Below are 27,213 nucleotides of genomic sequence, written 5' to 3' on the forward strand. Positions count from 1 at the left end.
ACTGTCTGAGCCACCAGGGAAGTCCTACTAGAAAAATTATTAAAAAGCTGTAACACTTATTTTTATTTGTTGGATCTGGGAACACTAGGCTGGGTTCAAATTTGAGCCTCTGCTTGTAGGCTGTGTTACTATGGGCAAGTTCTCTCTTTTCTCTTTCTCCCTCCCTCCTTCCTTTCTCATACTCTCTCCTTTTTCCTTCCTTCTCTTCTTTCTTTTTATTCCCTCTCTCCCCACCACTTTCTTTTCCATGTCAAGTCCTTTCATCTTAATCTTAAATGTGCAGCTTGATGGTTTTTCCCATATGCATTATTGTTGTTCAGTAGCTCAGTTATGTCTGACTCTTTGCGACCACGTGGACTGCAGCATGCCATGCCTCCCTGTCCATCATCAACTCCTGGAGCTTGCTCAAACTCATGTTGATTGAGTTGGTGGTGCCATCCAACCATCTTATCCTCTGTCGCCCCCTTCTCCTCCAGCCTTCAGTCTTTCCCAGCATCAGGGTCTTTTCCAGTGAGTCAGCTCTTCGCATCAGGTGGCCAAAGTATTGGAGCTTCAGCTTCAGCATCTGTCCTTCCAATGAATATGACACACTCCCACAACCACCACCCAGAAAAGGGACATGCTTCTAGCATCCCAAGAAAAATTCCTTGAGCCCCAGAAGTAAGCATCTTTCCCACATCCTCAGTCACCACCTACTAGTGTGGGCTACCTCTTCTATGTTATGTGGGCTCTTCCCTGCCTGATTTCTTCCACTCAACATATTGACTATGAGATTCACCCAGCTGTTGTGTGTGGCAGTATTCAATTTCCTCATTGCTGTGTAATATTCCATGCTGTGCATTGTCTGAAAATGTCACAATTTGTTTACCCATTCTTTAGCTGATAGACATTTTGGTTGTTTCTGCTTTGGGGCTATGAATGTTCTTGTACAAGCCTTTTGGGTGGTGTTTGTCTTCATTTCTCTTGGATACGTACATAAAAGTAGGGTTGCTGGGTTTTAAGATAGAGATATGTTTAGCTATAGTGGATACTGGGAGCAAGCTTTTGAATTTCAACTATGAAGAGAAAGTTGATCATGACACTACCTACTATTAGGGTTCATTTAGACATTAAGTGAGATAATCTAGGCAAAATATTTAGAACTGGCACATTGAAATTCACAAAACCCAAATCATTGTTGGAATGGGAAGGGCACAAAGATATCTGGCTGACTTTTGCTAAGTTTTAAGTGTTCCCACAATGACTTAGAGGCACAAGCAATTTCCCTAAGGTTGTGAGATATAATAGTGATACATGGGACTTCCCTGGTGGCCCAGTGGTTAAGAATCCACCTGCCAGTGTAGGGCACATGAGTTCAATCCCAGTCCAGGAGGATTCCATATGCCTTGGGGCAGCTAAGGTCTAGAACCCGTGCCCTGCAACAAGACCAGTCATGGCAATGAGAAGCCTGTGCACCGCAATTAGAAAGTAGCTCCCATTCACTGCAACTAGAGAAAGCCTGTGCAAAGCAACAAAGACCCAGTGTAGCCATAAATAAATAAGTGTTACCCATGATATTTGTTTAAAAATTTCAAATAAAATGGAATCATATAAGTAAATGGCGGAGTTCACGCCATCTTCTTTATTATTTAAGAAAAATAGAATGCACTAGTCTTTTGCAGGCATTTTCTTATGTCATCTGCACATTGTTATTTGAGGATGCTGAAGGCAAGGGGTTAGAGGTTGGACTTTCAAAGCTAACTCAAAGGATGACTCACCCAGGGCTGGTTGGTCCCTGTCTTTGGGCATCAGTCTCTCTAACCATACAGCGAGGTGCCTGATGCTCTCCAGGCTCTAACAATCACTGCTCCGGGTCTAGTTCTGGCAGAGGAGGGGACCTGGCGTCCAGCCACGCCTGTCTCTGGGATAGAGGAGCAAAGAGCTACCCATCTTTTTGGCCCAAAGAGGCATCGCCCTGAGTCTCATCCACTCGGCATCCCAGAATGCATTAGGCTGGCTGGCTGGCTGGCCCCAGGAGCTCTTGTCCTGTGTCTCTGACCTCCCCTCAGGGGCCGCCAGCCTGACCACTCCCCCCACCCCCGCAGGCCAGATGCACAGTGGTTCAGGAAGCCGCCGTCCCCTCCCCCAGGGTGGCAGCAGGAAGAGGGAAGAAAGAGGATCGTCTCCAGCTGGCCCGGGAGACAGATCTCCTTGTGCTCATCAGCCCTCCAAGAACCCCCCTTCTTCCTCCCTCCCTCTCTGAGGCCTGTCCACGGGGACTCGGGGTCAGCCAGAAAAGTCAGGCAACTTCTCAGGGACCGGAGCGAGGGGAGGTGAGGTCTCCCAACCTGGCCGGGATCCAGCCCCGGAGAGCGGCGGCGGCGGGTGCCCAGCCCCACCCCTCGCCGCCGTGCCCTGTCCGTCCCTTCAGACTTTGACCCTGAGCTCCAGTCCGGGCTGAGGACAGGACGCCCCAGAATCGGGAGCCTCCCTTCAGGAGATAGGACCCTGGGCCCACAGCAGCTGCCTCTTTGCTAGAGATTTGGCACGTCAGGTGACTGGGGGCGAGGGTGGGGGCACAACAGATGTAAGCGTTCCTGCCGGTGTCGACAGAGAAGGTCCACGTTAGAGCCTGACGCAGGTGACAACCTTGCAGGGACCACAGGTAAGTGCCTTCACCTCTCCAAGCCTCAGTGTCCTCATCTAGAACATAGGGATCATAACTCACCTCTTCCAGGGTTAACCTGGATATTAAAAGAGGTGATAACTGCAGAGGGCTTAGCACAGAACTCGGCTGGTAGCAAGTACTCAATAAAAGGTCAATTATTATTATTTGGGAGGCTGGGAGTGGTGGCCTGGTTATCCAGCATTGATAGTATATGTTTCATTTTAAAAATAAACTCTGAAACTTTATAAGAGGTATCCATAGGGAGCTGATTATATTTATTCAGATAACTCACCTGTGACTAGATTTTAAAAAAACAAGTCTTTCCTGTTTTTTGCACATGCAGCCATCAAAGTCTTCATGCTTCGAGGTCTGTTCTAGGGACAAGGGAGGTTATAAGCAAACTATTAGAAGACTGGAAAGTAAGCAGACACTGTCATGTGCCAATTTCTTGATGGCTGCCTAAGAGATCTATGGTACAGCCCAGGAAGCTCAGACAGAACTGGGTCCAGATCTAAACTCTGTGCCACACCGGCTGTGTGACTTTAGGGGAGTGACTTCCTCCCTCTAAACCTCAGTCCCCAGTCTGTGGAACCTCTTAGAGCAGTTGTAAGGGTAAAGTGAGAGGATGTCTGTACCGCTTCTATGTGTGTCTGGCAAGTGGCATAAGGCCAGAATTCCCTTCATGATCCACATACAGGTAGACATTATAATTATACACACACACACATACAAATGTAACAACCCCAGCTGTTTGCGTCTTCCTGAATGTACACATCAAGCATGTTTGGTTAAACTAACAGCATAAAGCAGAAGATAGCAACACTAATAGAAACATCAGTAACAATGAGAAAATGGATGAACGATAACAGAGCTGTGTGCAGACCCAGTCCAGGAACTCATTACACACATGCATAAATGATTTCACCCAAGTCTGGCTCTGTTAGATCCTACAGTCTGACTGCCGATTCTGATAAGGATCTTATCTATTTATATTCCACTTTAATACATACAGAAACACACAGTTGCTGCAATTAGTATCAAATCTGATTCATTTATTTGACTGAGATAATTGACTTAGGACACATATTTTTCCTTTAATTCTGTGCCTACCACAAACACACTAAAAATTCCTACACTCATTGAATTTCATGTTTTTAAAAAAAAAAAAAAAACACAACCCAGAAGCTTTGGCTGTTATTCTTCACCTGCTTGGTTTCATGTTTTTTTCAAATCATGGGATTAGCACATAGCCTTGTGAGTCAGGCCAGCCTAAGCTCTGCTTCTTACCAGCAGGTGCCTGAACCTCAGTTGCCTCATCTGTAAAATGGGCATGATGACAACCCCGAGGGTTGTTAGAAGATTAAAGGAGATAACGCATGTCAAGTTCTTAGCACAATGAGTGACACATATTAAGAGTTGAAAAGCTCACAGCTGCTACTGTTTCTCCCCATTGCCAGGTTTTTTCTTTCACAGAGAATTTAACCCTAAAACTCTACAAATCCTTTGATCACAAATGTGTGAGTTTGGCTGAGTGGCCCCTCTTCTGTGAGCCTCAGTTTCCTCTTCTGCATGATGCTATCATGCTCATTTTAGAATTTTAGACACTGGAGAAACTGAGCTCCATGCTGTTATTTATCCCTCCTTGCAATGGCCGGTGGGTTTCAGAACTTGATCTGGGTCCCCCCTCATGTCCTTCTCGTGGGCACATTCCTTCACCTCCAACCAGAGGCTTTGCCATCCTTGAGCAGCCTTGTTATTGGAGGCGTGCCATGTGACAGCTTCAGTCTGAAGTCTCTTTCTTCCTGCCCAGAGACCTCTCACTCAGTCAAGTGAAGTGACTTACCCAAGGTCACACAGATGGTGTGTGCCAGGCTGCCCAATCCCCAGCCCGGCTATCACTGACACCCTTCCACACCACAACACCTCCTGCATTACAGGGAATTTTGGAAAACACAGAAAAAGCCTCTATTCCAGCCTTCTTATTGTCAAGGTATGAAAGCGGTCAAATCTCCAGGGCCTATGTAGAGACAGAAAGCCCAGAGAGGGCGAGTAACTTGGCCAAGGTCACACAGCGAGCCAGCAGTGAAACCAGATCTGACTCCCCATGCTGTCTTCTCCTCCAGACCCAATGTTCTTTCCCCTGTTATTCTCAAGGTGCTGGGGGACAGAAAGAGGTCACCTCAGATTGAGGCCAGGCCCCATACCAGGAACTTTCACCAGGCTAGTTGTTTAATCTTCAGGCTGATCCGGGAGATGGGGGTTAACCCTATGTCACGGCTGAGGAGATTGAATCTCCTGAGGCAAGGGGTGGAGGAGATGGTGAGGGGGTCCCTGAGCAGGTCCCCCTGCCACCAAAACCAGGCTCGCGGCTGGAGGGAGAATCACCCAGAGGACGATGCTTTTCCGTTTTTTGGTTTTATCTCCAACTTGGCTGCTGAAACCCCAACAGAGTCCAGTTCTTGTGGGCTGGAGCCGTTTTCTCCTTTACAAAACTAGGCCATATTGAGAATGTCCTGCCGTTCAGGGCCACGGGCCGCAGTTGCCAGGAGGCAAGGTCCATGGGAGGAGAGTTGTGAGCAAAGAGGAGGGAAAGTTGAATTTGGCCCTTCCGGGCACAAAAAGTCCCCTTGTTCTGCCTTAGCAGGAGCCGGCAAAATATTTCCCTGCTGTGCGAGGACCAAGCAGCTTCAAGGTCAAAAGCTGCTAGGTCTTCTGAATTTCTGAGGATACCCAGCCAGCCCAGTACCTCAAGGCAGGCCTGGAGAGGATGCACTCTGAAGGTCTGAGTTCTGAGGCCAAACAATGCATCCCAGATGCTCACAGCTGCCAACACAGTAGGTGTGCAGTAAATGTGTATCGAGTTTACTTGAATTAAAATGAAATCCTGGCAGCTCCATTTACTGGCTGTGTGACCTTCTATAAGTTACTCCACCTCTCTGAGTCTTTGTTTCCTCATCTGTTGAATGGGATCAATAACACCAGCCCCTAACTCGTAAGAATGTGGGAGATTTAGGTGCAGTGACGCACAAGAAGTGTTTAGCACAGGGCTGGCCCACAGTAGGTGCTCCAGAAATGTCAGGAAATTGCTTCTTTTGCCCTGGACACTGTGTTAAGCTTTTTACATTTGCTGCCTTGTGAAAACTTCCATCTACTCTCTGAGGCATGAGTTAGTTTTCTCGTTTCTCCAGAAAAAGAATTTGAGTCTTGAGAGGCATCTTACCCAAGGTCATGGCCAGCAGACAGCATAGCTGAGACCTGAGATTTGAAGTCCATTGTCCTAACCACAGAGCTTCCCTGGTAGCTCAGATGGTAAAGAATCAGCCTACAGAGTGGGAGGCCCAGGGTTCGATTTCAAGGTCGGGAAGATCCCCGCCCTGGAGAAGTGAATGGCTATCCATTCCAGTATTCTTGCCTGGAGGATTCCATGGATAGAGGAGCCTTGAGGGCTACAGTCTATGGGGTTTGCAAAGAGTCAGACACAATTGAGCGACTAAACACACACACTGTCCTAACCACTAGACTGCCTAGCCTACAGCTGGGCTAGGCACTCTACTGTGTCCTTTTTATTTTCCCAGCCTGGGGACAGGATATTCAAGGAGGCTCCCCAGAGAAAGCTGCATCATTTACTGGCTATGTGGCCTTAGGCAAGTTGCTTTGCCTCTCTGGGCCTCAGTTTTCCCCTGGGTAAGGATCAACAAAAGGATCAAGTATAAAAAGGGCTGGGCAGTGTTAGGCACCTCCTAAGCTGTCAGTGGACGGTGTTGATGACGACGGAGGTGACGGTGATGGTGGCCCACCTCAGCCCTTCCTTCCTGCAGGCTGGCACGATGCGCGTGGTCGTGATTGGAGCGGGCGTCATCGGCCTGTCCACCGCCCTCTGCATCCATGAGCGCTATCGCTCGGTCCTACAGTCGCTGGAAGTGATGGTCTATGCAGACCGCTTCACCCCGCTCACCACCACTGACGTGGCTGCCGGCCTCTGGCAGCCCTACCTCTCAGAGCCCAGCAACCCACAGGAGACGTGAGTGAGGGTCCTTGGGGGTGGTCGGGGTTGGAGAGGCTGAGTCTGCAGAGAGGATGTCCTCTCTCAGGGCTCCTGTCCCCAAGAATGACTCTTCCTGGAGGCTTTGTCCTGACATGCTGTAAGGACAATACTGCTGCTGGTGCTGCTGCTGAGTCGCTTCAGTCGTGTCCGACTCTGTGCGACCCCATAGATGGCAGCCCACCAGGCTCCACCGTCCCTGGGATTCTCCGGGCAAGAACACTGGAGTGGGTTGCCATTTCCTTCTCCAAGGACAATACTAACACATATTAAGTCCTTGCTGTGTGACAGACAGATGCTACACTTAACCGTGGCTGAAAGGCTGAGAAGCCATGTGTGCCAGACAGATGGAGGTTTTGTCTCCATCTCTTTCCTAACCTGGGTGGCAGTCAGTGCCCGGTGCATCTGGCTATCAGGAAGACGTCTAAGTGGGTGGATTGATGTTCAAGTTTAGCAAAGAAGTGGCAGAGGTCATTGTTTCAGTTTAGAAACCACCGACGGCTTCAACACAGGAACCCTCAAATGAATATTGGCTCAGTTAGAAGTTTCATCCTCATGCCCATAAATTATGAAACCAATATTCCTGATCAGCGGGTGGCAATTCAGGGGCCTGACCTCCTTCCGTCTCATGGCTCTGCCATCCTCCTCGTGGCTTTCGATGTTGCCAGGAGCCAGTGAATGACTGTGGAAGGAGAGAGCACGAGGGTCACAGGGGAGGAGTCTTTAGGGTCTATTGGCCAGAACGCAGCCACATGCAGCAGCCACGCCTAACTGCAGCCACCTCTAACTGCAAGGGAGTCTAGGAAATGTGGTCGAGCTGTGTGCCCAGGAGGAAGATAAAGCGTTTGGAAGCAGTAAGCAATGTCTGGGCATTTATGGGGGTGGGGGGCGGTTCCCAGAGACAGCCTGAACCACAGGACTCACAGTCCCCAAAGCAGTCAAAGCTTTCATTTAAACTCGCAGCTACATGATCCCAAGCTGGAGGTGGGCTCCAAATATTGAAAGTTGTGATGGAGCATTCCTTTTTTTTTTTTTTTTTGCCACTTAATTTTTTTAGTTGAAGGATATTTGCTTTACAGAATTTTGTGGTTTTCTGTCATACATCAACAAGAATCAGCCATAGGTACACCCGTGTCCCCTGCCTCCTGAACCTCCCTTCCATCTCCGTATCCGTCCCACCCTTCTAGATTGTCACAGAGCCCCTGTTTGAGTTTCCTGAGTCACACAGTAAATTCCCATTGGCTATCTATTTTACATATGGTACTGTAAATTTCCATGTTACTCTCTCCATTCATCTCACCGTCTCCCTCCTCCCCTCCCGCTGTGTCCTTAGGTCTGTTTTCTATGTTTCTCCATTGCTGCCCTGAAAATTGGAGCATTGTTTCTTCTTAATTTTTTAAATTGAAGTATAGTTGATTACAATATTGTGTTAATTTCTGCTGTACAGCAAAGTGATTCAGTTATGTATTTATATAAGCTTTATGCATTCTTTTTTAAAATATTCCTTTCCATTATGGCTTATCATAGGATACTGAGCATATTGGGTGTGGCTCTAGTGTTAAAGAACCTGCCTGCCAATGCAAGTGACATAAGAGATGCGGGTTCGATCGCTGGGTCAGGAAGATCCCCTGGAGGGGAGCATGACAAACTACTCCAGTATTCTTGCCTGGAGAATCCCATGGACAGAGGAGCCTGGAGGGCTACGGTCCATAGGGTTGCAAAGAGTCGGACACAACTGAAGTGACTTAGCACGTGCACATTGAATAGATTGTAGTCCCCCGTGCTATACAGTAGGACTTTGCAGTTTATGCATTCTACGTATAATAGCTTACATCTTCTACCCCCAGCCTCCCATTCCACCCCTCCCCTAACCCCCTCTCCCTTGGCACACAAGCCTGTTCTCTATGGTGGTGGAGCATCCATTGTTCCTCCTCTTCTCTGTCCTGTTAATGTGGAAATATGAGAAAGTTTGTGGAGGGTGACTAGCACTTGAGTCACTGCAGAGTGAATGGGGTGAATTTCTGGATTTGGATACATCCTACCAGCCTGAGCACAGTCCCGTGCAAGCTGACCTTTAGAGCTCTCTTGTCCAGATCAGGGTATTAGGTGACCAAGACTCTGGGGGAATCCTTCCAGGCACTGGAACCAGCAGACCTTCAACTATCTCCTGAGCCTCATTGGTTCTCCCAATGCTGCAAACATGGGCCTGGCCCCGGTCTCAGGCTACAACCTCTTCCGTGAAGCCGTTCCGGTGAGTGAGACGTCTTTGGCCATGAACTGTAGTGCAGAGCCTTGATCACAGATCAAGGAGTGCCCAGGCAGGGCAGGAGGAGGGGGAGGTCCTTCGAGCCCCATAGGCAGACTCCTGCATTCAAGACAGGTTTGGTTTAAGTTCTATCTTTGTGGGACTTCCCTGGTGATCCAGCTGTTAAGGCTTTGCTTCCCAAAGCAGGAGGTGTGGGTATGATCCCTGGTTGGGGAGCTAAGACCCGGCATGCCTCCTAGCCAAAAAACTACAACATAAAGAGAAGCAATATTGTAACAAATTCAATAAAGACTTGAAAAAACAAATGGTCCACATTAAAAAAAACAGTCTTGAAAAAAAGGAGAAAGAAATAACTAAGGTTTAAAAATGTTCTATTTTTGCTTTAAAAATTATTTTTGTTTTCCATTTTATTATTAAACCGCCCGAGACCAAAAACTCTTCAGATGAACCATGAGAACTAGCCGTTCCTTCATGGTCATGGGTAAAATTCAAAACACATCCTGGAGTGGTAGACATCTGATGCTGAAGTCAAGAGGTCTCTTGCTCCCGTGGGGGTTTTGGTACTTTCTATCACAATGGACTAAAACATTCATCCTGGCACAGACTTCAAAGTACTTACCAGGTGCCAGGCCCTGTCCTAACCCTCTATAACTAGTGGCTCATTTGATTCTCATCATAACCTGGAAGTAAGTGCTGTCACTGTCCTCCTTTTGCAGATGAGAAGCTAGAGGCTTCGAGAAATGGGGTAACTTACTTGAACTCACAAAGCTTTAAGCAGCAGGACTGGAATTTGAACCCGGGCCATTTGTGACCCCACGGTGCCCAGTGTGGTACGAAAGGCACCACCATGGGGAATGTTCTCAGGTTGTTTGGTGAGGGTGGTCTGGCTGGGTGCCCAGAATCCCATGCCAGCTCTCCAAGTTTTAGTCAACATTTAGCACTGTGCTAAGGACATTACTTTCATTATCTATTACCTTCTAAGAGTGGCCACAAAAAAAAAAAAAAGAGTGATTATTAACTCCATTGTACAGACGAGAAAACTGAGTCTCAGAGAATTCAAAGCAGTCAGTGGCAAGGCCAAAATCTCCCCCTACCAGGTTGTCTGACCTTTCCCTCTGCAACCTCCCACTCTCATCCCTTGGTGACCTTCACTGTCACCCCTTTTATTCATCCCCTATTCATGACCCTACTCTATCACTCATCCTCAGCCTTATTCTTACCCTCACATAGCACCATGGTTAAGAACATGGACTCTGAAGCCCCACTGTGTGGGTTCAAATCTCAGTGCCACCATTTATTAGCTGGGTGACAGTAGATAACTTATTTAAACTCTCTGAGCCTCAATGCACCCATTTGTAAAATGGAACTAAAAATAGTATCTACCTCAATGGGTTGTTGTGAAGATTAAATGGATCAGTATGAGTAAAATGCTTGGAACAGCGCCTTACACATGGTAAACATTACCTAAGTCTTTGTTATTATCACTCTTGTCGATGTTCGTCCATCTCTGTGCCACCTTCTCTTCTTCTAAAGGACCCTTACTGGAAAGATATAGTTCTGGGATTTCGGAAGCTGACTCTCAGAGAGCTGGACATGTTTCCTGATTACAGGTAAGATTATTGTCATGGCTGAAGGAGCTAAGGCCCCACAATTCAGATAGACTTACATGGAATATGGTTTAATCGCTAAGCTGTGTCCAACCCTTGCAACCTCATGGACTGTAGCCCGCCAGACTCCCCTGCCCATGAGATTTTCCAGGCAAGAATACTGGAGTGAGTTGCCATTCCCTTCTCCAGGGGATCTTTCCAACCCAGGGATTGAACTCTGGTTTCCTGCATTGGAGGCAGATTCTTTACTGACTGAATCACCAGGGAAGCCCACTATATGGAATATAGAAGCACCAGATTTCCCGTTCCATACCAGGCCTAGAGCCCCTGGTACTCTAGTCTCTCAGTGCTCTGTCCAACTCCTTCTGGGAACCCACCTGCCCAAACTGTGCTTTAGACTGGGGCGGTAGGGGATATAGATACAGATCTCAAGCCCAGAAGTTCCATTTGTTGTTGCTAAGTCCTGTCTGATTCTTTTACAACCCCATGGACTGTAGCCCGCCAGGCTCCACTGTCCATGAGATTTTCCAGTCAAGAATACTGGAGTGGGTTGCCATTTCCTTCTCCAGGGGATCTTCCCGACTCAGATCATCTCCTGCATTGGCAGGCGGATTCTTTATCACTGAGCCACCAGGGAAACCTCTAGAAGTTCCATACCACTACCCTATTTTGTAGATGAGGAGACTAAGCTTCAGAAAGACCAAGTCACTTCCCCAGGTCACACAGCCAAGTGACCACAGTGGGATTCCAACCCTGTACAAACCCCTCTGTTCTTTTCTCTACATCCTGATGTTTCTATGATCCTCTCCTCACCTCGCCCCATGTCTGAATCTTCTCTACAGATGCACGTCAATTTCCACTTGCGCACCCCAATGTCAAGGAGGGCTCTGATAGAAAATGTTCCCTTGCTTTGAGCTGAAAATCACTTCCCCCTTGAGTGTACCTGCTCTACCCTCTAGGGGCCCAGAGAATGTGACAGTTCCCACCCCTATTTGATAGCCCTCAAATACAGCTCTGATTCCAATCCTCTCTTCCCACCTTTTGCCTACTGTGATTCTAGCTATGGCTGGTTCAACACAAGCCTGATTCTGGAGGGGAGGAAGTATCTGCAGTGGCTGACTGAAAGGTGAGATTTTCAGCTTTACGTTGAAGAAAGAAGCTCCCAGGAACCAGGGTTGTAGTGAATGACAGTTCATGGGATTTATCTTTGTACTGCATACATGCTCAGTCACTCAGTCATGTCAGACTCTTTGCGACCTCATGGAGTGTATAGCCTGCCAGGCTCCTCTGTCCATGGGATTTCCCAGGCAAGAATACTGGAGCAGGTTGCCATTTCTTTCTCCAGGGGATCTTCCCAACCCAGGGATTGAACCTGTATCTCCTGTGTCTCTTGCAGGCAGATTCTTTACCCCTGCACCACCTGGTAAGCCCTAAATGTTGATGAAAACCTTTAGGTTTGGTGGGAGCTATCCTTGGTCCTGACCACCTCTGTGCACTAGGACAGCGCTTTCCACACCTGTTTGAAACCATTCGATGTGATGTGTATTGTCAGCCTCACTAAAATCTGTGATGTTAGTGTAATAGTTTTAAAATAGATTCTCTTAGGTTTTCCAGATATGTTTACATCATCTTCAAGCATAAGTTGGCTTTTACTTTTATACCTCACATTTGTTTCTTGTCTAGCTGCTCTGGCCAGTACCTCCAGAAGAACACTAACTAATGCAGATGATAGTGGATGTCCCTCTCTTATTCCTTTTGTTGATAAGAATCCTGTAGTATTCTCAAATAGCAAACATTAGTTTGAGAGATATATCTGTATCTATATTCCCAGACATTCATATTAAGGAAGATTCCATCAATTGCCTGTGTGTTATTTTATTAATATTAAAAAATCTGAAATGGATGGTGACTTTCCTCAAATGACTTGGGGAGGCTTTAAAAATATAAATTTCAGGACTCAACTTTATAGCTACTGATGAGATTCTCTGGGGTGGGGCTCAGAAATTTATATTTTAAAAAGTTCTCTGATCAGCCAGGTTTGGAAATCTCTGTATCAAAACATGGTTACATCTCCTAACCTTAGAACACTCATGACTCCTGTCCAGCCTCTCCAGGGAAGAGTGTCCCCAGTTTCTCTATTGATATCTTGAGGAAACTATGAGGGTGAAATAATTATGAGATTGTGCTTCAGCTTGTATGGTGTTTTACTTCCTATTCTCCTAATGTTTCTACTATATTCCTAATAGTGACATATATTCTTTTCTGTGAAATTTAAGGGGAGAGGTGGGCATCCCTAGTCCACCTCCTTCCTCATGCTCTGCTGCTGACAAAGGAGCATTCGGCATTGGTCCAACCCTGCCCGTCCTCCCCTCTGCATCTCCTCCCCTTTGATAATACAGAGCCATATTGCGGGTAGTAAAAGACCCAGGTTTCAGTCCCAATCCCATCATTGACTCACGCTATGACCTTCAACAAGGCCCTTCTTCCATCTCCATCTGCTCAACCAGGGGCTTGGACCATCTCAGGTTTCCCAAGGGACATTTCATGGGTCACTGGTCCATCAAGGTGCTAATGAACTGACTGGACTACATAGTCATATTCTCAAGGAGCATCCTGTAGGACTAACATCCACAAAAGGTTTTTTGGGAAATGTCCCCCCTGCCATCCTCAGAGAACTGAATGCTTGAATTTCGGATGTGTTTGATTATTCCAGGTTAACTGAGAGAGGAGTGAAATTCTTCCTGCGGAAGGTGGAGTCTTTTGAGGAGGTGAGCTGAAGGACTGGAAGGGGCTGGGTGTGGGAGAGAGGAAAAGAAGGGAGGCCTTTGCTTCCTGTTCCAGGGTTGGGGAAGGCCTTCTCAGTCAGGGTCCCAAGGTTCTTGTGAGGCCTGTACCAGACTTTAGGCCTATTTTTAATCCCAGAATGACTTGGGCATTCTGCCTTGATGTGGGTGGCAGAAGCAAAGGAACAGTGGGATCATGGTGGCCATTAGGGGCTAATCTGTGTCTGAGCCTCAGTGGGTTTTAGGGCCAGAGAGCTGGCTGCCTCTTCTCACTGTCAGCCACAGCCAAGTCCTCAAGTTCTAGATGTTTGGCTGCTTCTTACTAACATCTGGGTTGATGTTGATACAAAACAAAGTGACTTAGGTCCAGAGTGACACCACCGTCCATAATAATGATAGCAGCAGGCACCACTAGCTGGCACTGGCTGTGTACCAGGAGCTTTGCTGTATCACTCAATCCCAGGACCCAGAGTAGAGCTTAGCACATGGAAGCCTCTTGGTACCTGATGTGTGCATGCTCAGTAGTGTCCAACTCTTTGCAATCCCATGGACTGTAGCCCACCAGTCTCCTCTGTTCATGGGATTTTTCAGGCAAGAATACTGGAGTGGGTTGCCCTTTCCTCCTCCAGGGGATCCCCTGGAGGGCATGGCAACCTGAGTTGAGGGGATCTTTCCAACCCAAGGATTGAACCCACGTCTCCTGCTTTGGCAGGTGGATTCTTTACCACTGAGCAACCAGGGAAGCCCCCTTGGTACCTACTAAAATAAAAGAGCATCTGCTCTAGGTCAAGCCCTGATGGGCACTTGGAATGCATACTTGAATTAGACACAGCTCTCATTCCCAAGGGGCTCAGAGTCCACTGGGGCAAATACTAGCTTGTGAACAATATCAGTGTGTTTTAGGAGTGACATATAAGGAGAGTCACTGGGGCTGGACTGGGAGTTTGGGTACCCATGATGCTACATCTTTGAGTTATGGAGCATCGTATACAAATGCACAGAGCTAGGGCTTCCAACGTGCCTTCTGCAGATGTCTTGGCAGAGAAGGAGGCAAGAGAATGAAATAAAAAGGAGTCAGAAGGAGGGAGAAAACTATCTCTGCATCCTTTCTGACATCTTCTGGAAGGTTCCAAGAAGTTTTCCCCCTTCTGTAGTACTCCTTTCCAAACACATTATAGCATTTATATCACACTGGAACCAGCAGCCTATGAACAGATAGTACCAGCCCCATTTAATAGCTAAGGAAGCTGAACCTTGTGGAGGGGATGGGACATTTCTGAGGTCACACAGTAGGTAAATGGCAGGGCAATATTGGAGGCAGGTCCGTGGATTCCTCATTGAGCCCCACTCCCTAGCTCTTCCACAGGGAGCAGGGAGCAGGGAGCTGCAGGGTGGAAGGAGCCAAGGGATCCTAGGGTCCTCAACCCCTTTCAACCCACCTGCCCTGTTGGTTGCTACCAGGTGGCAAGAGAAGGCGCCGATGTGATTATCAACTGCACTGGGGTGTGGGCTGGGGCATTGCAACCAGATCCCCTGCTGCAGCCAGGCCGAGGGCAGATCATTAAGGTGAGTCTGAAGGTGAGGGATGAGCTCTTGCTGATAGATTGTCTCTGCCTGCTTATTTCATCTGTAAAGATAGAGGCTGAATTGGGGACTTCTGAGAGAGGAACCCCCACCCAGTCTTCAGGGAATTTGCATGTTAAAGAAACAAGAACCAAGAACACAACCCTCCCAAACATACTCTTTTTTTTTTTTTTTTGGCAGAGTCCTTAATAGTAAAGCATGTATATGTGTGTGTTTGTTCCTATATGGGAGCTGCATATGCCGGTATCAAAATAAAAGAGCAAATGTTTACGAAATGTCTGCTAAATGCCAAACACAGACCCAAGCATTTCATCATGTTAATTAATTTGACCCTCACAGGAACCTTTTGAGATGGGTACTATCACATCACTATTACCATCTTACAGATGGGAAAGCTGAGGCATGGAGGGATTAAGTAACATGTACAAGTTCATATATATCATAGTAAGTGGTGGAACTGGGATTAGAACCCAGGCAACCTGGTTTAAGAGCCTGAGTGTGTAAGCATTGTTCTACCCCACCTCTCACTGTGTACATCTGTCTATGTGTGAGGCATGCCTATTTGTGGATATGTATGCTTGTGTGTGCCCATGTGAGTATACACGAGTGCATTCATAGGTATGTGTGTTCCTAAGGTGAGCAAATGTGTGTGTGCATTTACACATGTGTGTTGGGCTTCTCTGAGGATGAGAATGTGTGATGCTTTGGGGACCAGGGGTGACTCTCCATTAGGACAGCTCTTCCTGCAAAAGTAAGCAGTCAAGTGCAGACTTGGGACACAGGGGTCATGGGAAGGCTAAGGGAAAACTGTACCACTCCTGCCAGAACATGTGATCATAAAGGGAGCACGGGAAGGGAGCCCACTGATCTCACTCTCCTGATGAGACTTCTCTGTCCTCAATCAACAGGTGGATGCACCATGGTTGAAACACTTCATTATCACCCATGACCCCGAGAGAGGCATCTACAAGTCTCCATACATCATCCCAGGGTAAAAAAATCTGACATTGTAGGGTGAAGGAGGGAGTAACTTCCTGCTCTTTTTATGCCCTTGCTGCTTGCCCCAGGGCTCTTGCTTAATCTTTTCAGGTTTTTTTTCCTCCAATTTTTTAAGTGAGGTTGAGCAAAAATTCAATCTCTGAGATGGCAGGACTCAGCCTTACCTGGGCTCTTTCTTGAACCTGATTTGGGATGACAGTAGCGGTGAGGCTGGAGACAAAGGTAGTGGATGCGATGGCAGTGACATGAGCAGCGTTGTGAATGGCCATAAAGGGAGTGGTGGTGGGGCTGATGATGATAGTATTATTGATGAAGGAATGGTGGGAGCGGGGATCAGTTCAGTTCAGTCGCTCAGTCGTGTCCAACTCTTTGCGACCTCACGGACTGCAGCACACCAGGCTTCCTTGTCCTTCGCCAACTCCTGGAGCTTGCTCAAACTCATGTCCATTGAGTCGGTGATGCCATCCAACCATCTCGTCCTCTGTCATCCCCTTCTCCTTCCACCTTCAATGTTTCCCAGCATCAGGGTCATGTTGTTATAGATAAGGAGATCAGTGTGGATGATGGATAGTAGTGAGTGGGAATTGGGGGTGGTAGTTGGTACTGATGGAGATGACGCTATCCATGTTGACTTTTAATAATGTGGCAGGGACTTCTCTGGTGGTCCAGTGGCTAAGATTCCGTGCTCCCCATGCAAGGGGGTCGGCTTTGATCCCTGGTTGGGGAACAAGATTCTGCATGCCACAACAGTCAAAGATCCTATGTGCCACAACTAAGACCCGATGCAGCCAAATAAATTTTTAAAAATGTGGCAGTCAAGACAATCTCAAAGGCGATGTTAATGGTGTGACTGTGCTGACTGCCTCAATGGCAATTTTAGTGGTGTGGCAGAGATGATAGTGTTTATGCAATGCTAATGGTGGTGGTAGAGATGGTGAAAGGAGTTGATGGTGATGACATGTTAATGGTAACAAGGAAGGCAGTAGTGAAGATGATGTTGTTGATGGAGAAGACAGTATTTTCCCCAATATTGCTGAGATGTCATTGGCATATAACATTGTGTATGTTTAAGATGTACAACATGATGATGTGATGTATGTATATACTGTGAAATGATTACCACAGTAAGGTTAGTTGACACATTCATCACTTCACATAATTAAAGTTTTGTGTATGTAAGTAGATACATACATATGTATGTAGATCTTGGTGAAAACATTTAAGATCTACTCTCTTAGCAACATTCAAGGATATAAGACAGTATTGTTAACTATCATTACCATGCTGTACATAGAAGGGATGACAATGATGAGAGTGATGTTAATGGTGAGGGTGGAGGTGGTGGCAGTTGATGGTGATGACAATGGCAATTGTAGTGATGTTGGTGTTATTAGTAGAGGTGATAATATTTGGGTTTTTTTGAGTTTTTTATATTTAATATTTTAGTTTTATTGGAGTCTAGTTGATATACAATATTTTGTTAGTTTCAGGTGTACAGTAAAGTGATTCAGTTATACATACACATATATTCATTCTTTTTTTAGATTTTTTCCTCATGTAGGTTATCACAGAATATTGAATAGAGTTCCCTGTGATACACAGCAGGTCCTTGTTGGTTATCTATCTTATATATGGTAGTGTGTGTGTGTTCATCCCAAGCTCCTGATTTATTCCTTCCCCTCCATTTCCCCTTTTGTAACCATAAGTTTGTTTTCAATATCTGTGGGATTATAATGTTGATCTAGGTAAACACGGTTGTAAGGGTGAGCATGGCAATGACTCCTCCCCCTTTATCTCAAAGACTTCATTTTCCTTCATCTTTGACCTTGCTCACTTTATCCAGGCTCCAGGCAACGACTCTTGGTGGCATCTTCCAGCTGGGGAACTGGAGTGAGACGAATAATATCCCAGACCACAACACCATTTGGGAAGGCTGCTGTAGACTGGAGCCTACACTGAAGGTAAGGTGGGGAGAGATACTCTTGCTCTAGACCAGGATCCTAGCAGCTTGATGATCATAAGGTAACTTGAGGGTGGGAAGATACTGTGACTGGCATAATTGAGCAAAATAATTCCAAGAAGGGACTGACAATAGAAGTCCTGCTGTGGGCCAATGAAACCTATCCAGTCATGGCTAACAGCTGCTCTCTCTTGAGGTGACATCTCATCCCCCAAACACCATAGTCTGTCTTCACATGGAGCAGACGTACTTGTTGCAGAAATCTCAGTTTTCACATTTGTCTGCTAGCGGTGACAATAATAGTGACAGTAGTGAAGGCGGGAATGGAAGTAGTGGTTGGTATTGGTGGTGATGAAAGCACATGGGACTTCCCTGGCAATCTGGTGGTTGGGACTCCACATTTCCACTGCAGGTGTGTGGGTTCCATCCCTAGTCAGGGAACTAGGATCCTGCATGAAGTATGGCCCGGCCAAAAAAAAAAATCTGAACGTGGTGATAATGGTGGTGATGAAGCAATACTATGGTGGTGGCTGGTGGTGATGGTGGCTAATAAAAAACCATGACTGGTGGTGGTGGTGATAGTCGTGAGGTTCCAAAAGCTGTCTCTACCACCTACAAATGGCATCAGGAAAAAAAAATCCAGAGTTGAATTACCAATGCTTTTTTTCCCAGGATGCAAAAATTATTGGTGAATGGTCTGGCTTCCGGCCAGTACGCCCCCAGGTTCGACTAGAAAGAGAACAGCTTCGCTTTGGATCTTCAAACACAGAGGTATGTTTTCTTGGCAAGGAAAGCAATACCCTCTTCTGACACCTAAGAAGGCACTGGCATTCTGAGGAATAGTCATGCTGACTTCAGGCAGGGGCCATAATGGCTAATAGCCCCTCCTCTATATATGGGGAAACTGAGGCCTAGCGGTGGTAAATGACATGCTCAAGGTTATACAGAGGGCAGTGCTTCCATCTGCTAAAGTCTGTGTCAAGTAGAAGGAAAAGGGGGCGTTTATTGAGCATCTACTTTGTGTCCATGACAAGAATGACCCAACTGAATCTCCCCTACAGCTCTGTGGGACAGGGATGGTTGTCCCCATGCTTCATAGGGCAAACTGGGGTTCCCAGAGGTGGAAGGCACTTCAGTTCAGTTCAGTTCAGTTTAGTCGCTCAGTCGTGTCCGACTCTTTGCGACCCCATGAATCGCAGCACGCCAGGCCTCCCTGTCCATCACCAACTCCCAGAGTTTACCCAAACCCATGTCCATCGAGTCGGTGATGCCATCCAACCATCTCATCCTCTGTCGTCCCCTTCTCCTCCTGCCCCCAATCCATCCCAGCATTAGGGTCTTTTCCAATGAGTCAACTCTTCGCATCAGGCGGCCAAAGTATTGGAGTTTCAGCTTCAACATCAGTCCTTCCAATGAACACCCAGGACTTCTCTCCTTTAGGATGGACTGGTTGGATCTCCTTGCAGTCCAAGGGACTCTCAAGAGTCTTCTCCAACACCACAGTTCAAAAGCATCAATTCTGCAGCGCTCATCTTTCTTTATAGTCCAACTCTCACATCCATACATGACTATTGGAAAAACCACAGCCTTGACTAGATGGACCTTTGTTGGCAAAGTAATGTCTCTGCTTTTAAATATGCTATCTAGGTTGGTCATAACCTTCCTTCCAAGGAGTAAGCGTCTTTTAATTTCATGGCTGCAATCACCATCAGCAGTGATTTTGGAGCCCAAAAAATAAAGTCTGACACTGTTTCCACTGTTTCCCCATCTATTTCCCATGAAGTGATGGGACCAGATGCCATGATCTTAGTTTTCTGAACGTTGAGCTTTAAGCCAACTTTTTCACTCTCCTCTTTCAGTTTCATCAAGAGGCTCTTTAGTTCTTCTTCGCTTTCTGCCATAAGGGTGGTGTCATCTGCATATCTGAGGTTATTGATATTTCTCCCAGAAATCTTGATTCCAGCTTGTGTTTCTTCCAGCCCAGTGTTTCTCATGATGTACCCTGCATATAAGTTAAATAAGCAGGGTGACAATATACAGCCTTGATGTACTCCTTTTCCTGTTTGGAACCAGTCTGTTGTTCTATGTCCAGCTCTAACTGTTGCTTCCTGACCTGCATACAGGTTTCTCAAAAGACAGGTCAGATGGTCTGGTATTCCCATCTCTTTCAGAATTTTCCACAGTTTATTGTGATCCACACAGTCAAAGGCTTTGGCATAGTCAATAAAGCAGAAATAGATGTTTTTCTGGAACTCTCTTGCTTTTTTCGATGATCCAGTGGATGTTGGCAATTTGATCTCTGGTTCCTCTGCCTTTTCTAAAACCAGCTTGAACATCTGGAAGTTCACAGTTCACGTATTGCTGAAGCCTGGCTTGGAGAATTTTGAGCATTACTTTACTAGCGTGTGAGATGAGTGCAATTGTGCGATAGTTTGAGCATTCTTCGGCATTGCCTTTCTTTGGGATTGGAATGAAAACTGACCTTTTCCAGTCCTGTGGCCACTGCTGAGTTTTCCAGATTTGCTGGCATATTGAGTGCAGCACTTTCACAGCGTCATCTTTCAGGATTTGAAATAGCTCAACTGGAATTCCATCACCTCCACTAGCTTTGTTCATAGTGATGCTTTCTAAGGCCCACTTGACTTCACATTCCAGGATGTCTGGCTCTAGGTGAGTGATCACACCATCGTGATTATCTGGGTCGTGAAGATCTTTTTTGTACAGTTCTTCTGTGTATTCTTGCCACCTCTTCTTAATATCTTCTGCTCCTTTCAGGTCCATACCATTTCTGTCCTTTATCAAGCCCATCTTTGCATGAAATGTTCCTTTGGCATCTCTAATTTTCTTGAAGAGATCTCTAGTCTCTCCCAATCTGATGTTTTCCTCTATTTCTTTGCATTGATCCCCGAGGAAGACTTTCTTTTCTCTCCTTGCTATTCTTTGGAACTCTGCATTCAGATGGGAATATCTTTCCTTTTCTCCTTTGCTTTTCGCTTCTCTTCTTTTCACAGGTATTTGTGAGGCCTCCTCAGACAGCCATTTTGCTTTTTTGCATTTCTTTTCCATGGGGATGGTCTTGATCCCTGTCTCCTGTACAATGTCACAAACCTCTGTCCATAGTTCATCAGGCACTCTATCAGATCTAGTCCCTTAAATCTATTTGTCACTTCCACTGTATAATTAGCCTCTGTCAAACCAATGGTGAGGGCAAGGCTGGGAAGTGGTTTAAATTTGAGTCCAGTGCCATTTCTCAGATGTCCATATTGGGCTTCCCATCATCTCTTTAGGGCCCCCCTCATCTCCTCTCTCATGGGGTGGGAACTGGGCTTATCGAAAAGGTGAGAATTATCTGAGGTTGAAGAAATCTGGGTTACCCTTCCTCCTTTATCTTGGTCATATGGTGTGTGTGTATGTGTGTGTGTGTAGAAGAGTTTTGTGTATGTAATGTGTGTATACAGAGAATTGTGGGTCCATCTGTAACAGAATTTGTCTGTGCAGGGGTGGGGTTGGGGGGGTTGGGGGGAGAGTCACATATAGAATGTAATTCCCTGTTAACAGTTTCAGCTTTGAAAAATGTCCCTGGGGTCTAACCTCTCCAGAGTTTACCTATACGGTACCCCTGTTTTCTTTCCTCCCAAGGTGGGTAGAAGAATCTATTTATTAACACAGGAGGTTCAGCTGTCTGGAGCAGTATGGGAATGAGGAAAGTGATTTAGGGAACTTCAAATAATTTGATGTGGGGTGAAAGAAATCTCTGATCAAGTTCTAGATGATTCTACTTTTCCTGTGTGCTGAGTGCTCAAAGCAGGTCCACTTCCTAAGTAAAAGAGAAGTCTAGGATGTTGACATCCAGTTCTGCAAACACCACCCCCTCTTACTGCTCTTCCTGGGGTCTGCCATCCCACCATGGTGCCAAGAGAAGTTCTGATACCATCTGGCTTGGCCCAGGATTCTTCAGGAAGCTCCTGAATCTTCCAGGGCAGCCCAGAACTTCTCTCTTGCCTCTCCTAGGTCATCCACAACTATGGCCATGGAGGCTTCGGGCTCACCATCCACTGGGGCTGTGCCCAAGAGGTGGCCAAGCTCTTTGGGAAAATTCTGGAAGACAGGAATTTGCTCAGGATACCACCATCCCACCTCTGAAGATGCCAGTGACCACCGCCTCCCCTCAGTAACTCCCTGCTCCTCTCAGTCACTAAAAACTGTGCTCCATCACTTGCCCCATCCCACCCCACCCCTGACTTCTTTCTGCAAGAAGCACAAGGTGAAAGGAAACCACAAGGTCAATTCCAAGAAGTGAGTATGGCTCTTCCAATGGCCAAGGTATCTCTCTTGAGTCCACTTTTATGGTGTCATTGCTTCTTTTTTCCTCCTAAGGTGGGTAGCAGAATCTATTAACATAGGAGAGTCTCCAGTCTGGAGCAGGACAGCAGACATTAAGAAGTACAGCCAGAACTGTTATCCAGTGAATTCTCAGAGGAAGGAAAGCTCAGGAAATCCAAGTGGTGAGACAGCTTTGAGTGAGGGAGGGTTGAGGAAGCTCTGAGTGAGGGAGGGTCTGAAGAAACACTTGAATGAGGGAGGTGAGGGAGGGTGTAAGGAAGCTCTGAGTGAGGGAGGGTGTGAGGAAGTTCTGAGTGAGGAGGGTGTGAGGAAGCTCTGAGTGAGGGAGGGTGTGAGGAAGCTCTGAGTGAGGAGGGTGTGAGGAAGCTCTGATTGAGGAAGCTCTGAGTGAGGAGGGTGTGAGGAAGCTCTGAGTGAGGAGGGTGTGAGGAAGCTCTGATTGAGGAAGCTCTGAGTGAAGAAGCTCTGAGTGAGCAGTGTGTGAGGAAGTTCTGAGTGAGGGAGGGTATGAAGAAGCACTGAATGAGGGAGGTGAGGGAGGGTGTGAGGAAGCTCTGAGTGAGGAGGATGTGAGTGAAGAGGGTGTGAGGAAGCTCTGATTGAGGAGGGTGTGAGGAAGCTCTGAGTGAAGAAGCTGTGAGTGAGGAGGGTGTGAGGAAGTGCTGAGTGAGGGTGGGTGTGAGGAAGCTCTGAGTGAGGGTGGGTGTGAGGAAGTGGTGAGTGAGGGAGGGTGTGAGGAAGCTCTGAGTGAGGGTGGGTGTGAGGAAGTGCTGAGTGAGGGAGGGTGTGAGGAAGTGCTGAGTGAGGGTGGGTGTGAGGAAGCTCTGAGTGAAGAAGCTCTGAGTGAGGAAGCTCTGAGTGAAGAAGCTCTGAGTGAGGAGTGTGTGAGGAATTTCTGAGTGAGGGAGGGTGTGAAGAAGCACTGAATGAGGGAGGTGAGGGAGGGTGTGAGGAAGCTCTGAGTGAGGAGGGTGTGAGGAAGCTCTGAGTGAGGAGGGTGTGAGGAAGCTCTGATTAAGGAGGGTGTGAGGAAGCTCTGAGTGAAGAAGCTGTGAGTGAGGAGGGTGTGAGGAAGCTCTGATTAAGGAGGGTGTGAGGAAGCTCTGAGTGAAGAAGCTCTGAGTGAGGAGGGTGTGAGGAAGTGCTGAGTGAGGAAGGTGTGAGGAAGCTCTGAGTGAGGGTGGGTGTGAGGAATTTCTGAGTGAGGGAGGGTGTGAAGAAGCACTGAATGAGGGAGGTGAGGGAGGGTGTGAGGAAGCTCTGAGTGAGGAGGTTGTGACGAAGCTCTGAGTGAGGAGGGTGTGAGGAAGCTCTGAGTGAGGAGGGTATGAGGAAGCTCTGAGTGAAGAAGCTGTGAGTGAGGAGGGTGTGAGGAAGCTCTGATTGAGAAAGCTCTGAGTGAGGAGGGTGTGAGGAAGTGCTGAGTGAGGAGGGTGTGAGGAAGCTCTGAGTGAGGAGGGTATGAGGAAGCTCTGAGTGAAGAAGCTGTGAGTGAGGAGGGTGTGAGGAAGCTCTGATTGAGAAAGCTCTGAGTGAGGAGGGTGTGAGGAAGTGCTGAGTGAGAAAGCTCTGAGTGAGGAGGGTGTGAGGAAGCTGTGAGTGAGGGTGGGTGTGAGGAAGTGCTGAGTGAGGGAGGGTGTGAGGAAGTGGTGAGTGAGGAGTGTGTGAGGAATTTCTGAGTGAGGGAGGGTGTGAAGAAGCACTGAATGAGGGAGGTGAGGGAGGGTGTGAGGAAGCTCTGAGTGAGGAGGGTGTGAGGAAGCTCTGATTGAGAAAGCTCTGAGTGAGGAGGGTGTGAGGAAGTGCTGAGTGAGGAGTGTGTGAGGAATTTCTGAGTGAGGGAGGGTGTGAAGAAGCACTGAATGAGGGAGGTGAGGGAGGGTGTGAGGAAGCTCTGAGTGAGGAGGGTGTGAGGAAGCTCTGATTAAGGAGGGTGTGAGGAAGCTCTGAGTGAAGAAGCTCTGAGTGAGGAGGGTGTGAGGAAGCTCTGATTGAGAAAGCTCTGAGTGAGGAGGGTGTGAGGAAGTGCTGAGTGAGTAAGAGTGTGAGGAAGCTGTGAGTGAGGAGGGTGTGAGGAAGCTCTGAGTGAGGAGGGTGTGAGGAAGTGGTGAGTGAGGAGGGTGTGAGGAAGCTGTGAGTGAGGGTGGGTGTGAGGAAATGCTGAGTGAGGAGGGTGTGAGGAAGCTCTGAGTGTTGGAGGGTAGAAGTGCTGAGTGTGGGAGCTCTGAGTGTGGAAGGTGTGAGGAATCTTTGAGTATGGCAGGGTGTGAGGTGGCTCTGAGGGAGGCAGCTCGAAGTTAGGGAGTGGAGTGGAAGCTCTAGTGTGGAGGCTCTGAGTGAGGAAGCTTGTAGAGGCTGCTAGTGAGGGAGAGGGTGTGCAAAGCCTGAGTGTGGGAAGTCCTGAGTAAGGGTTAATGTGATGGAGCTCTGAGCGAGTTGCAAACTTGGCGCAGTAAGGCCCCAGGAAGCACTTGAGGGAACGCTGTAACAGGTTTCACGGCAGGACGTTATATAGCAACTGTGTTGTGAGGAGGCCGAAGAGGTGAGGCATCGAACAACAACATGTAATGCCTGTTCCACATCCAGGACTCCCAATCCTTTCAGTGCCTGTGTGTGGACCCACGAGCACTATGTAGCCCTTGAGGAGGAAACATTGGAGGGATCATTCCACAAGGGACCCCTTCATAGGGAACTAAACTCATCAAGCATACTCCATCTTTTGGGGGCAGAGTGAACATCTTCCTTTCCTTCTGTTTGGCGCCTTCTGGGATGGCAAACAGGCTTCTAGATGTTTTTGAATGCTTTGAATGAGCCCAGAAGACACCTTAGCATCTTCATTCCTAATTATCTGCCACAGCCTCTGAGGCTGAATTTTCATCTGTCTGGGGTTTTTGTGGAAGAGCATAGCCTAGGAGTCCTCATGCATCTGAGACTAGTGACACCCTATGTGCTGAGAAGAGGTCTTGATTGGCCCAGGCCATCCATATCCATATCCATGTCCTTTCACCTGATGGACCCTTCATGGAACATCTGCCATGATTCTGGCTGGCCCTAAGCTAAACAATATGAAAGAGCCAAGATTTTAGAATTCCTGTCCTAACAATAATGAAGGACTTAATCAGCATCCTCCCCAACTCTTTCTGCAAACACATTGAAAAGGAACTAGGTCTCTCCTCCTCACAGCCATATTTGGGCCCAAACTGGGGGATTCTCACCAGATTGGGGGGGGGGGCAATTCCTGGTGCTTGGAGTGGAACATAACATTTAGTTTTTGACCAAAGTGATTTACCCGTCCTAAAGTTCCCTAGGGAGAGTGACCCCTACCGGGTGAAGTTAGTTGTCAGCAGGAACTCTGTAGGGCCCAGAACCTGGAGAACTCACAAAGAGTACATGGAGCCAGGCAAGACCTCATTCAGACCCAAAGTAACCCTCCTTTTTGGAAATGGTAAAGACCTCTTTGCAATGTGGTTTCCTCTGGTCCCCATCCCAAAATTCAGAAGAGAAGGAGCATGGGGAAATTCTGCAATCCATGTGGCACTGTAGGGCATTTGCCTTGATGTCTTCATTTTTCTTCAGCTAACATACCTGTTGCTTCCCCAGTGGTGATCTGCAACCATATTTACAATGAATTCTTGGCTGCTTGCTGAGTTTATAAAAGTTTATCTTTTCTCATTGAATTGTTTCAGTACTTTGTCAAGAATCAATTGACCATAAATGTATGGGTTCATTTTTGGACTCTCAATTCTGTTGTTTGTCTGTGTATCTATCCTTATGCTAGAACCATGCTATCTTGATTGCTTGTGGCTTTGTAGTAAGTTTTAAAATCCCAGCTGGGATTTTCATAGGGATTTTGTTAAATTTATGAGGTCAATTTTAGGAGTTCTGATATGGACACCTTAACAGTTTTAAGTCTTCAGATTCATGGTCATGGAATGTCTCTATATTTTTAGATCTTTGATTTCTTTCAGGATTGTTTTATAGTTTGTAAATGTCTTGGACACTCATTAAATTTATTCTGTTTTATCCTTTTTGATGCTATTGCGAATAGAATTGTTTAATTCAGGAAGTGCTCTGTTTTCTGGCATGTGGGGTAGGGATATTTGAAGTGGTTCATCATCACATATTCTTGATTAATGGAGAATGATTATATGTGACGTATCTAGATGTTCAAATGTCAAGGAATCAGAACACAGGAAGGTAACCGACAGTGACTAAGTCTGACGGTAATCATGGAATCTTTGAGGAGCCAGAAGAGACTTCAGAGTGTCCTAGAGCTTTGGGATTGGCCTCCTGTGTGCCTCCCACAGCACTCTGCATTCCTCCATTAATGCCAGTATGGCTCTATGTCCCAATGTGTAGTGTTCTCTCCACACTACACTATGAGTTCATGAAGATAAGGATCATGTCTTACTTCTTTTCTGCATCTGCTGAATATCATACCAATATATGGTGGATATTCCATATGCCATGACATGACCCATAATGGTTATAATGAACAGACTTGAGAGTTTACCTATGTGTTGCTATGGGTTCCAGGCATACCGGTAATTGTCATGACCAAAGCTGCCATGTTTGTACCTCTTGACCCCACCCCTCCCTGACCCAACCAATTGGACCAATGCTGAACTGGACCAATCAACTTCTTCTCTTGAGATTTTCAAAGTGGGACACTGAACAGCTGAGTCAGCTATGTGTGCAGAGCTGAACCCTAGTAAGTGGAAGCCATATGCAAGGTTAGGTACATGCAGCAGCCACGAGGGGGCAGAAGGAAGCTAGTCTGCAGAGAGGGACAGAAACCAGGACCTCAGATCCAGAGAGAGGGCTGCCTCAGACCCTGGTGGCTCTCTATTTTGCAGTCCATTTATTTCAGAGATCTTTCTAACTTTCCAAGGCTGCAAACTGGTCGCCCATCAACCAAACCTGGCCTACAGATGAATTTTATTAGACTCACACATTTAAAATTTTAAACAATCCAACACAC

At 47.0% G+C, this 27,213-nt stretch overlaps 1 protein-coding gene and 1 pseudogene across 2 annotated transcripts; one reads left to right on the forward strand and one right to left on the reverse strand.

Moving 5' to 3' along the window:
- Positions 1–14: 14 nt before the first annotated feature.
- On the reverse strand, positions 15–58 carry LOC145528048 (U7 small nuclear RNA; annotated as a pseudogene).
- A 2,070-nt stretch (positions 59–2,128) lies between these two features.
- Positions 2,129–22,229, forward strand: DAO (D-amino acid oxidase). 2 transcript variants are annotated; one of them, XM_081546016.1, is made up of 11 exons: positions 2,129–2,644; positions 6,466–6,668; positions 8,826–8,940; positions 10,489–10,565; positions 11,623–11,688; positions 13,276–13,330; positions 14,807–14,911; positions 15,838–15,920; positions 17,772–17,889; positions 18,561–18,659; positions 21,900–22,229. In XM_081546016.1, exons 2-11 carry the CDS (start codon positions 6,475–6,477, stop codon positions 22,029–22,031), a joined length of 1,044 nt encoding a protein of 347 aa, XP_081402142.1. In that variant the 5' UTR covers positions 2,129–2,644; positions 6,466–6,474; the 3' UTR covers positions 22,032–22,229. The 2 variants fall into 2 exon arrangements, with proteins under 2 accessions (XP_081402142.1, XP_081402143.1); XM_081546017.1 differs by lacking the exon at positions 21,900–22,229 and adding an exon at positions 19,218–19,638.
- Positions 22,230–27,213: the final 4,984 nt, after the last annotated feature.

Source organism: Giraffa tippelskirchi, chromosome 11 (assembly GCF_054371585.1).
Source record: "Giraffa tippelskirchi isolate mGirTip1 chromosome 11, T2T-mGirTip1v1.2.pri, whole genome shotgun sequence".
In the NCBI taxonomy this organism is placed as follows: domain Eukaryota; kingdom Metazoa; phylum Chordata; class Mammalia; order Artiodactyla; family Giraffidae; genus Giraffa; species Giraffa tippelskirchi.

Coding starts and splice junctions, on each gene's coding strand:
- DAO (XM_081546016.1), top strand. CDS start 6,475: ATGCGCGTGGTCGTGATTGGAGCGGGCGTCATCGGCCTGTCCACCGCC. Junction 10,566..11,622: donor GACATGTTTCCTGATTACAG/GTAAGATTATTG, acceptor CTGTGATTCTAG/CTATGGCTGGTTCAACACAA. Junction 11,689..13,275: donor CTGCAGTGGCTGACTGAAAG/GTGAGATTTTCA, acceptor TGATTATTCCAG/GTTAACTGAGAGAGGAGTGA.